Source organism: Bombus vancouverensis, chromosome 9 (assembly GCF_051014615.1).
Source record: "Bombus vancouverensis nearcticus chromosome 9, iyBomVanc1_principal, whole genome shotgun sequence".
Taxonomy (NCBI): domain Eukaryota; kingdom Metazoa; phylum Arthropoda; class Insecta; order Hymenoptera; family Apidae; genus Bombus; species Bombus vancouverensis.
This window is the reverse complement of record NC_134919.1, coordinates 11,523,458-11,536,244: the sequence shown is the minus strand read 5'-3', so window position 1 is coordinate 11,536,244 and position 12,787 is coordinate 11,523,458. Positions and strand designations below refer to the sequence as shown.

General features: G+C 35.1%; 1 protein-coding gene across 1 annotated transcript in view; it reads left to right on the top strand.

Annotated features, from left to right (window-relative positions):
* LOC117163422 (uncharacterized) overlaps positions 1–12,155 on the top strand; it is an 88,499-nt gene extending 76,344 nt beyond the window's left edge. Inside the window, exons 2-4 of the mRNA XM_033345675.2 lie at positions 1,087–1,241; positions 3,790–4,179; positions 7,602–12,155. Coding sequence (XP_033201566.1) covers positions 1,196–1,241; positions 3,790–4,179; positions 7,602–7,732 — 567 coding nt within the window. The 5' untranslated portion in view covers positions 1,087–1,195 and the 3' untranslated portion in view covers positions 7,733–12,155. The remainder of the gene's footprint in view (positions 1–1,086; positions 1,242–3,789; positions 4,180–7,601) is intronic.
* The last annotated feature ends 632 nt before the right edge of the window (positions 12,156–12,787 follow it).

Sequence of the window (12,787 nt, the reverse complement as noted above, 5' to 3'; positions counted from 1 at the left end):
GTGATCAATTAATCGATATATAGAATTAAAATTTTTTATTATATAATTAATATATTCAATGTATTTAATTCGTATTTTTCAGACTATGAATACTTTATGATTAATCCACTGAATTCGTATTCGTGTTCTGATAAATGAAAGATTTGCATACGTTTGTCAAAATTTATCTACATATATAGTTACTTTGGATATTAAGTTCGTTAAAACTTCATTGTAGTCATAGTCTAAAATATTTAATCATATCGTGTAATTAATGAGTAATCATACAAATCATGAAGTACATACAGTCGCATTCAGTTTATAAAAAATAAAAAGTTTGTATTATTCTTTCATTCAGAATGCGATTTATCGATACATCCTCTGTATATACTTTTCAACGACAGAGTGCGTTGTTGTATCAAATTTCGATACTCGATAAAGGCGGGAAACCATATAGTAAGAAGCTGCATAATTGAACGGGTTTGCTGGGGAACGTAATCGAATCCTTTCGAATAATATTTCCATTTAAATTGATTCCTGCTGATTAAACATCTTTGCAAAAACTGTGTTGTGAAATTGGTCGAGAATACAGTTTCGGCAAATCACATCGCCAAAGGTATTTCTTTATAATTTACTGATAGTATAACCTTTGTTTAATTTAACATTTCGCTTTTCCAATGACGCCATTGTTACGTTACAAACAAATATAATCGTTACAAAACCACAGGGGTAAACATGATAAATAGATTCTTGTTTTTGATTTTAGTCTCAGTTTATGATTAAGAAGGAATATTTTAATATAAAATAGCTAAAAATGGAAAAGAATCTGCTAATTCTAGCCGAAGATATAATCGTTAAAACAAACAATATTTTAATATTATCAAAGCTATATTTTTTAAATTACAAAAAGTGTAGGGAAATATATGTTTAACTTCAAAATTAGATAAAAGAACAATTTTGATAAGATAAGAATTTTAAAACATTGCTGTCATTATATAAGATAAGAAAAATATAACTTATCCTGTTTTTCTCCTGCAGTCTTCGTTTTAAACACTCGTTTAACCCGGCCAGGATGATTAATCAAAACCGAATACTTTTCTTTTACAGAGATTGTCGTACAAATGATTAACCCAGCATCGTCAAGCTTAACCAACAGACAGAAAAGACGATATTCAGCGTAACATGAGCTTCGCAGAAACGACTTGTTGATGACGTTATGGGGTGGATCTTCCTTGCCAGTACTTTACTCTTTTGCTTATGCGGTAAGTCTTGGCAACACAATATATGAATATTGTGCGATATATGTATTAACGTGTAATGGAAAAGTATCACAATTTTCGACGCAAATATTATTTTTGGAAGAAACAAACGATTGTTTTTGGTGCCAAATTTGAATTCGATGTTAATGGAAAGGTTATAATTGGTGTTTGTTCTTGCATTGGTAAGCATTCTTGCAAATGACTACATTTTATAACCATTTAACAACTGGTTATTACGTGAGGTCCATGTTAAAATTTCTTAAAACGAAAAGTTATTATTTTGAAAAATTTAATGCAGTCAAGGCGGATTCAAAGCAGTTGAAGTTCGTTCCTCTGGGATTAATTACGTGTACGCTGCGTCTATGCGATAAGGAAGTTCAGGAAAGGAATTACTGTTACAGAGTGCATCGAGCGTAGAAATTTTGTTATAAACACGGATAAAGCGGAAAACTGAAACCAATCTAAATTTTCCATATTTAAGTTTCACTGAACCGTATAGCAATATATTTGCTTTTAAATTAGCCTGAATTTTTATCTTTGATGAATTTTTTACAATTATATATAAAAGTTAGAAAAACGTGTACTAGAATGTGGGACGATAAATTTTAATTTTTAAGTAATGGATTTTGTTTATTTAATGTGATTCATATATAAGCAAACTGTATAGCAGTAATTTTTTTACCAGTGAAGCTTCAATTGAGTTATTTTATTTTTCACTCGAAAAAAAGTATATGATACCGTACTTGGAATGGTATACAATACGATTGCGTATATTTTTGACAGAGGAATACCAAATCACGCAAATCTATTTTTCTTCCAATATTTTGCGACATTTTGGTATGATGAAATTAATGTTTTTGTGTGACCATCAACAGGTATGCATTAACGGTGCCGTGAAAATTTCAGTGACAAACGTGCGAACGTTCCGGGTGAAATGAATTTCATTTCTATAACACTGCAAAATAGATTTTTTTCTTATCTTCTTAGCGGTTCTGCATGCAAATAAACTGGCACTGAGAGATTCTAGAGACCCGGTAAATTTATTCGGCGATTATACTTATCGGCATGGCAAACGAGGCATAACGATCTCTTTGTATGAAAATCCAAGTTACGCTCGCGAGAAACTTTTCTTTATCGAATAAATTTACTTGGGAGCGAAATCAACTGCCCTCGCAGTGATTAAAGGAGCACGATCCTATCTACCAACAACTTTCCTCCCCCGACTTACCTCATTACGGTGTGTACACCTAACGACTTTGTAAAGCGTCTTCAACTTGGTGGAAAAATATGTCGCATATCTTTTTACGATTTTTTAATCGAATTTGTATGTTTTGGATATTTTACAAAAGCTCAAAGCTATGAAATTTCCCACGTATACATAAAAATCACTTCTACGAGTTATTTGTTCTATTTATAACATTATTTTTTATTAACATCTATGGTGATACATTTCTGTTCATTTTTATCTCTTCGACTTAACTATACATGAAGGTTGCATTACTGTTAACCAATTCCATTTTTCTTTTCGTTCGAATCAGAAAGATATACAAATACTGAATATTCCACATCCAAAATACTCTTTGAGTACTCATTACTCTGTAGTACTCGTAATGATCTTCTCAAAGTTCAGCAGGTTCTTACTAACTAGTTAGTTGCACTTTACGTTGCTTACAGTTCCAAAGTGTCATATTGTTTCAGAAACTTATCACAAATCTCACCTCCAGAACGATTATTATCGACTTTATCAATAGTTCAAGCACACACATATACATACTATTGTTAATAGATGCACTAGTAACAGCTAGAGTAACTTCTCAACTTCATCACTTGTCTTATCATTCCTTAAGCTACTTAAATGAACGTTAGCTGTTCACTGCCTTAATCTCTAATACATTTCTGACACTCTGATAGATTTCAATATCGTAGATAAGAAAGAGTAGACAAGAAATAAAGATGAGTGAGAAGAAAAAAAGGACGTGGGAGATGAATGAAGGTGTCTTTTATCAGATTCTACATTCCATCTTCACAGTATCAAATTCCATTAATCACATGAAAGTGCCACTAAATGATACCAATTTTTGATATACTTGGATCCAATTATATTCAGCACAATGGCGTATAAATACCTTTTGTAGTCACTGTATAAACTTGATATATAATAAAAATAGTGTATCTTAGTAACTGAATTATTAAATCCAAGATAATTAATGGCTAAACTCATAACAATCGTTCAAAGTAACAGTAGCAGGCTGAATTAAAAAATCATATTATCTTGTCAGTTTCTTTCAACAAACAAAAAAGTCTTCGCCTAATCATACAAAACTACCTACATATAAAACTACATATTAAATCTCATAACCAATTACTAAATCAAATATCAACCAACACCAACTATCGTAAAAATCGTCAGATGTATACACCGTCGTAACAGCTCTCTTTTTAACTTGCTCCCTCGATACGAAGGCGATCCCAAAGATACTAACCCAAAAAGTGTACAATAATAATTTGATCGGCGTATGTTGATTTTTCACGCTGCTTTGGATAAAAAAAGCGGCGGGATTGCCGTTGCCACAGGGCGGTGGCGGCGCGGCGGGGGGCCATGGACAGCCGCAGGCTGGTTCGCCGAGCACCCCGGGCCCCGGCGGTGGCACAGCTGGCAGTGGCGCGAGCAGCACTTTTGGCGCCGCTGGCGGCAGTGCCTCTGGCCCTGGCACCGGCGTCGCCGTTGGAAGCGGCGCTGTTGGTTTCGGTGTGACCGGAGGAACTACCGGCGGTGGGGCCGGTGGTGGTGCCGCCAGTGGTGGTGCCGCCAGTGGTGGTGCCGCCGATGGTGGTCAAAGTTGGCCCGGTGGCCCGACTCGTCGGGGCCGAGGGTGGCGCGACTGGCGCCGCGGCGACCCCACGCTGATGAAGGGACTCTGGAAGTCGAAGGGACCTCTAGGTAAACCTTCCGTTCTGCATGACTTCTGTACATTTATCTCATTTATATCATCTCATTTATATTTCTTTTCCAATTAATATGTATTGCCGAATGTTGGTGTTTATATATAGTTGATGTTTTATTTTTACGTTTTATTTGGAAAAGTTTGTAGAGGAATTTTAGGTAGATCAAGTTGATGTGTTTTTGTAGGATTAGCATTTTCTATGCACTGTTTCTTTGCGCGAGTTTGCCTTATTTACCGAATAGTTTGGCCAATTCTTTGAAGTAGTTTTTGTAGGTTTTTAACGATATTCATATGGAATAGTTTGCATTCTGTACAGACTTTTGCCTTTTTTCCATTCTTGTTCTTTCTCTTGTCTGTCGTATGTGATGTATTCAGCAAGAAATGTGAAAATTTGGGAGCACTTTTTATTAGCTCACCTTGCATTGTCGTTGAGATGTGGTCTTAACGTTGCAGGAATCCGGAATGTTTCACTATGCATGCATAAGTTCTAGCTACATTAGGGACATCTGATAGTAAAATGTTCTTTAAATAATGTGTACTTGTTAGAATGCAAGAAACAGCATTTTGCATATGAACCATTTTTTTGCTGCTAATATGGCATGTCTTTATTGTGATTAGTTAAGAACATTTTTAGTAACTTATGCTAAATCCTGAGCAATTACTTTATTATTGCTTTAGATCCTACACGATTTTTCCCATACTGGTGATCCTGAATATGTGTAGATTATTGAAACAACTTGTAGCATTAATATAAAATATCAAATATTTATTTATTCCAAATATAAAATAACTTAGTAATTCAATGAATTTCATTTCGTATATTGCGTTTTATTCCACCAGAGTGATCTCTATTTACAGATGTATATATTGTTATGTCGAATATATTAATTGCGAAGCATGTGCCATTTAAAATTCCACATTTCCACGAGAAAATGATTTCCTATTTCATTTCACATATTTATGTTTTATTGCGCATCTTCCCGCATTTATAAAACATACGGTACACGGTCTATAAATGTTCATCAAACAGTAATTGTCGTCCATAAACTTATACTGATCGCGTTACTGAATGTCTGCGTATAACTTTCACGCTGTTCATGTTAGCTTTGTAGCTCATTAGCGCGAACAAATTCTCACCGTATTACTGCGAGAACTTCTCGACTTTATAACTCGATAAGCTCGAATTAGCTGTCCATAATACTATAGACAGATAAGAATCCGCTATATGAGTTTGTATATTTGAAACTGAGCATTCACTCGTTCGTATAAACTAGATTTGACTGTATTTATTTATCAAATATTTAATTCGATAAAAATTAAAACGAAAGTTAAAAGGATTAAGTGAAAGTGAAATTCGTTTTTTCCGAATCTCTGTCAATTTTATTGTGCGTCGAAGATGGTACAGCAGGGAACGTGAAAAATTCATGAAACGAATGAACAGTACGCGTGTTTTCGTTCGCGAATCTTAGGTTCTGATTTAACTTCCAGATTTCCTCGTAGATCGATGTATCTTGAGTTATATAGGCGAATATTTCATCATAAGTTAAAATTTTACTTTTCTTCGCGATAAGCATGAAACAACCGCGACTAGAGCGTGGAGAACCTGAGTATACACAGTGAATTTAGTTTCTAGTTTTAAACTCGTGGAAAGTACACTTCCCAAACTATTTCTTATGTATGCTCTCTGTTATCTTTGATTTGTTTCTTCGTTAAGTCGATTCCTAAGCTTTGTTGTTTTTTAATCAAAAGTTGGACATGAAATTCTAGAAAAATATTATATGGTCAATCGTCGGTTTGTTATCTTCCTCTATAATTTTTCTGTAATTCTTCTCCGTATCGCAATTTTTTCATCTCCATATAAAACTTCTGTGATTTAGATAGATTTTTAGAACACGGTGAACATTTTTTGATAAAAATTTCTTTACTAGAACGCCGAAAACCATATTCGGTATATTTTTACATCTACAAATCGCTTATAGAACGAATTGATATTTTACATTCGATAGATTGAAAGGAGATTTATAGATATTCATTTTTCGAAATAAACGTTTAATGGTTTAGTCTCCATTTTAACTTTGTTCTATCAATGGATTTATTTTGCCAATTTCTCGCGGTTCTGTTAAAATATTTCTAGGCAATAAAAATGGCCTGTTGTTTAATTTCAGAAAGGATACTGTGTAAATAACATTTTGTCCCTGCTGTATATCAATTTGTTTTACAGGCTTTCTCAAATGAAAAAGAGCGTCGAAAAGTTGTTTTATTGACTGTCCACAATTTCGGAACTCGCGTCCTTTGTGACATAGGAAACCACTTTTCACTTTTCTGGATATTATATCGTAGATATTATAGTCAGTTTATATTCGGAGCAAAGTTTCTCAATTTTTCATCGTTTTCATGAACGAAGGTTTATTTGCCTACTTATATGTTGCGCCTTTATAGCGATCGATAAAAATGAATTATGATAGATGTTTATGTTAGTTTTAGACTGTTTATTTTTTATAAGATTGTAAATCATCATTGAAATTGAACATTTTCATTTAAAATAATTTCTAGAATGTTTAATACACTTTTGCTGATGTATCACAACCTTTAAAATACCTTCATGGAAAATAAACTGTTTAAAGATATTTTCGATGTCCTTCTGCTTCCTAAATCATCTCCGAGTAAAGAAATATTCAGGATTTCACAGTGAAGATCTGTTGGAAATAAATCAGAAAAATATAACGGATGAAATAGAACTTCAATATTCAATTGATGCACTTTCTGTATAGCATATTCTGTATCTGATGCAGCTTTCCATTTTTATGTTTGCTCTCCGAAGTACATGAAATAAAAATAATAATACATTTACAACATATTCCTTAATGTTTTAGTTCAATCAATAGATCACAGTCCATCAATATATTTTTCGAATGACATACAGCACTCAGCTCAGATATATCAGAACTGCGATAACTTTCGGAATGATCAGTAATTCGAAAGGAAGGAAAAGCCTGCAGAAATCTATCATACGAAAAAAGATGTAATATTTTGACCGAATAATCAACGAACCACAAAATGCAATTAAAAATTGCCACACGGAAAGAAACAGCTTCCACTCGACCAAAATGTCAAACCTCCCATCCAGCTCGCTTCGATCCACGTAAGATTCGCTTTCAACGTGTATCGTCGATAAATCATTCGGAAGCTTCGAGTGACCATTCAAAACCTCGACCGTAATTCATCTCTGTCATATCTTGGCATTTTTCACGTGACCACATTTTGCACGTCGATCGTTCACCTTCTCACAAAGAGAGCCTGGCACGCTGTGCACGTTTTTCGTTCCTGTTTATTTTCTACATGCTGCATGTGTGTGTGTGTTCTCATAAAAAATCGATCTAGTCGAAACGAAACGTGAAAACTGGATGTCCTGGTGCAGATTCCTTAGGCAAGGCGGAAGTGTACATCTTCTTAGCGCTGCTGATCGGTTTCGTGACGGTGGTGGTGGGCTGTTGGCTGTCGGATAACTGTTGGTCCCCGGAACCGGAAGGGGTGGTGACCCTGGCATAGCCTAGTGCAGACTTCCGTTCATCCAGGCGATAACAACTAGTACGCGGGCCCTCCTACAGGATTCTCCAGGACTTGGTCCAGCAGAACCGACGACCGTTGCTGGACATCAACGACAACCACACAATGCTTCCACCCGTATGAACAACGTCACCTTATGCACAAAAGAAAACACCTTTTACCATTAAACCATGGTTCGCCGCCATTACGAGCAGCGTGCGGCCGATCGAATATCGCCCCGTTCTGTAATATCGTATAATGTCGTGGTTTCGCCACCGATAAAGGTACTCGACCGTAAATCCAAACGTTCATCGAAATATCGACATGTCTCCGTGGGATGCAGCTAGGGCTGTGCCATGAACCTAAAACGGATTACCGATTGCGTCGACGTCTTTTTTCTCGACTCTTCTTTTTATTTCTCTTCCGTTTTGTCATTGCTCTCTAGAGGACGTCGACGTTTCGTACAAGAGAATTTTGATAATTATTCGGAATATAACATTGAAAATCGTCAAGGTCCGTATCGTGAGTAATCTTTTTCTGCGTATGTAACGTCCCTTGAATTTAGTTTCTGAGACGTTCGCAATGGATTTCAGTTGATTGCAAGTTAGGATTACGCCACGTTGTGACATAGATGGGCACCTTTATATAGCTCGATCTAAACTTAACGTGCTGACGATAATCATTTTTTGATATTCGTAAGAGAAGTGATATGTCATTGAGTTATAGATTGGGCTGGATTAATAGAGAAATTCCGAAATAATTCCAATGCAGGAATTGTTTCCGGTTCTAACGGTTTACTCTTATTTTTAGTTGCTCGAAATTGTAATCAATCTCGTTAACAAAGTTAAACTGTATTTACATACTACAAGCGTGCATACTATTAAACATAGTATATTAAACGTAAGTTGGTTTATTGGTTGGATCGGCAGTTATGTGCATAGGAAACGGTTACTGTAAATGTTTATTCCGACAGTATATTTGAAGATGATCGAGATCGATCAAGTGCATCCTGTTCTGAATAATTATCGAAGTTTTCATAAGCTGAAGGATAAACCGGAAGGAAACAGTAATTGAGCGAAATTGGAGAGTACACCATGTGGAATTACGCTCGAATTAGATCACGCACACATTGTTCGTCTGTGAGCTATAATTCGCTCGTTAACTTGATCAACACTTAATCGTCGTCATAGGGACGCGACAATATTCGGGCGTAATTCCATCGTGAATTCGAGCTTCCGGTTCGAAGGATTCTCGTGAATTAGCGGGCTAATTCGCGGGCTCGTTCAATGGTTGGTTGAGACATATAGGTGGTGGAAACTTAGAATAGAGGTTTTTGAAAGAACAGCTGATTATGCAGTTTGAGGTGTAGTAAGGGGTTTTCTTTGTGTGGGTGGTTTAATGTGCTTTTTTATGGGTATGGTAAGATGTGGTTGTGGTCACGTAAATTTTGGGAAAGTTGAAGGAAGATGGTGAAGTTCTGATCGATCCTTTTTCTCTCTTCAAAGGAGGAGGAATTTCAACGACGATTGTATGTCGAAATATGGGGTATCAAATAGGATGGTCCGAAAATATTTCTTATTGGACATATTGCAAGTCCATAAACCGATTATTTCGAAGCGATATAATTTTTTATTCCAAAAAAACATGACACATATACATCGAGATATTGTGACATAACAATCGAGATATTGTAACCATATGAATTTCTTTCGAATTCTTATTTTAGGATACTCATTTACATTGTTGGAGGAGGTAATCATTCGAATAGTACAAATACTCAGGATAAAAGCTAAGCTTAATTCTAATTTTCATTGTAATTGATAGAATAGAAGAATAAGAGTTACCAAATACAAATTAGGTATTCTTCGATACCCAGCTTCAAAAGAAACGACACAGCCACGATTAACACATTCGCTGTTATTAATTAATCCTTAAGACAAGCATTCTTTCCTTCATTACAAATTTATTTATTTTAATAACAATGATCGTTCTAATTGTTCACGGACTCATTTACCCCTATTAATTATTTTATTGGAACACACGGAAACGCTAATGTAACAGTTATGTCGATAAATTTATTTAAATATCAATGTATGTATGTTACTAGCAGCGAATGCGTTAAACTATAAGACAAGAACTTAGATTAACATCATTATTAAAAAGCAAGAGAACCTTCCATTTTCATATGTTCCACGTATGAACTCTTCATCGATTCTCCATTTCTCAGCTTCAGCCGATGTAGAATCGATCAACCTAAATCTTATCATACCCATAACGTCATTAACGTTCGATCATCACCATCAATCAGCTTACTAATCACCGACATACACCTTCTTGTTGCATAAACGCAACGGTTTTCGACCATAATCATACGCAAATCTTGAAATCGAAGAAGATTCTCGCGAATTGGCGGGCTAATTCGCGTAGACCTAGTGACGTGTGGACAGGACGCGCGCTCGTAGACAGCGCAATGGTCGCTTTGAGGCTCGTAGTTAGCTGAATTCCCAAAATGGGTCAATAATTTCATTTGGAGCCTGGATAATGGGTTTCGATATTGACGTCAGGTTAGGTCCATCGAGACAGAACTAACGGAGGAGAAGAGCAGAAGAACAGAATAGTTCGAGTACGATTTACTTCTTCGTCTTAATCGCCGCCCGTGAAAATTTACCGACTTCGTTGGACAAACTTAATGGCGGCGGATAAAACACGCGATATGAGGCTTTACGGGCACCAGGGTCCGGGCCTTCGAACTTTATTTTTGCCAGCCTCCTCGCAAATTGTACGAAATGGCCCACACGAGAGTAAACGATCGTTTAAAGCTGCATTAGGGGGCGAACCTTTTCTATTCTGTCTCGGTGTACACTGGATCCCGTGAGTGCTCGAACGTTCCTCGGATTATAATGAACAACAAGATGCTCGAGTTGTATCGAAATGTGATAAGCAGACTGCGGATATCGATGCATTCATATTTTGATCGATACGGTTGGAAAAGTGGAACTGGGGAAAATTGTCTTATTTACGAAATATTATAAAGAGCGTCGTGCTTTGAATATTTTATATATTTTTGCATATTGTGCGGATTTTGTGAATTATTCACCTTCAAGTCTCTTGTAATTGCATAAGAACCCGCAGTTTAAATTGCGAACGTTTATGCAATTCGATACTTTTATGAATACAACGATGGAAAATGAAAATACTTTGAATATTAAATAGAAGCTCGTTTCGCCTATCGAACATTATAGCCAGCAATTTATCATATTTTTCTGCATATTTTATATATATGTATGTATTATACAGCTGGATATATTATGTGTAGTTTGTAAATTTTTCCACCTTGCAATCGCTCATAGATGCATAAATAGCCGCAATCGAGTCAATTGATCGCTCAATTGGACTTTATTGGTGTTTGATCGTCTGTTTCGAAATGATGGTAATAATCGTGTGCATGGCGATATTAATGTCTGGTAAATTTTGGGATGCTGTTTACTTGCTAAATCGAAATACTAACTTTGGGATGGTCGACCGATGTACTGGTCATTTTATGATTACGAGAGGCTGTGTCGAATGTTGATGTTAATTTCTGATTATCTCTGTGTCGTTCAATCATTCAGGGATGTAATTTATATCAATGTTCTTAAAATATTCTTGCTAATTAATTATAGGAAGGAGGGTAATAAATTTGTATATAATACGTTATAATATCAATGTAGTATAGTAATTTTATGATGACATTTTGTTGGTTAAGAGTGAATTGAAGTAATCATTTTGAAAATCGATTTAAAGTATTGGCGAGAATTAATTTTGTGAAGGAGGATACATGTACAATGGCAATCATGTTTGTAATTTTAGAACATCATCTCGCCGGTTGATTAGAAAGTGCAAACTAAAGACGGATTAAGATGCTAATGAAATACTAAGAAATTGAACTATTAATTTGGATGGAATCGATCGATCTTCTAGCCATAGTACGAAAACTCGTACAAGTGTTCAAGATCGGTGATAATTTCTTGTCCTTGTCTGCCATTCAATTGTTTAGAGAGAGTAAAGTACGAAGTATGAAAATACGGGAGGAAAAATTGTATTAAATATATAATATTAATTGAATAAAGATAAGGGAGAAATGGAATATTAATTTAAAACAATGTACATATTTGTATGATACGATCGTGACATGAGTAATTCGGAGAAATAATGCTGAAGATAATTCAATGTAAAAAAAATTGATTCTAATCAAATTAATCAAAATTTAGGAAAATTGTTTGATTCTAAGCGTTTTGAAATCTTCAGTATGTATTATGTACCAATTATGCACACTTTGTTCATCGTAATCCTTCATTGTAAACGTTCGAGCATTTCCGCGATCTCACACAATTGTTTCTTATAATATAAACTTTAATAATGAATTGTCACACATTTCGTAAATAAAACAGAGACCAAGTTTGTATCCATGTAAATTCTCTGCGTAAGATAGTTTACTGATATTTAATTATGGAAACGTTTATTACCTTTTCAGTCACATTCAACAAGCTGTTTCAATTCAAGAAGCTAAACGAAATCACATCAATTATTATGAATGATTGTCGGTTATGTTAATGATTGAAAAATTATTTTACTTCTTAAGCCATTTTATAAATTTTCCATTTTGCCAATTTTCTACAAGAATACCAAAACAATGTTGCACTATCGAAAACCCAACTATTCGCAAATAATTGCCATATTTCCCATAATCATCTTAATCGCTAAACTACATTCATCATCATCCGTATACTTTCTCAATTTTTTAAACATTATGGAAACGATACTACTACAAAATTAAAAACTGTAATATATACACTCACTACTATTCAGTAATTTCTCCAACATTCTAAAATATCTGAAAATAATCCCACAAAATCGACAATTTGATCTGGAATTTCATAAAAATGTCCACAGGCGATCGCCGCGTTTCCCGTCATCATTACGATCATTAAAATACACTCGCCATCGATTAGTTACTTTATAAATTGTCTAAAACAATCAAAGACAATGGTACAGGATCGAGATCGTGAAGTCCAATTG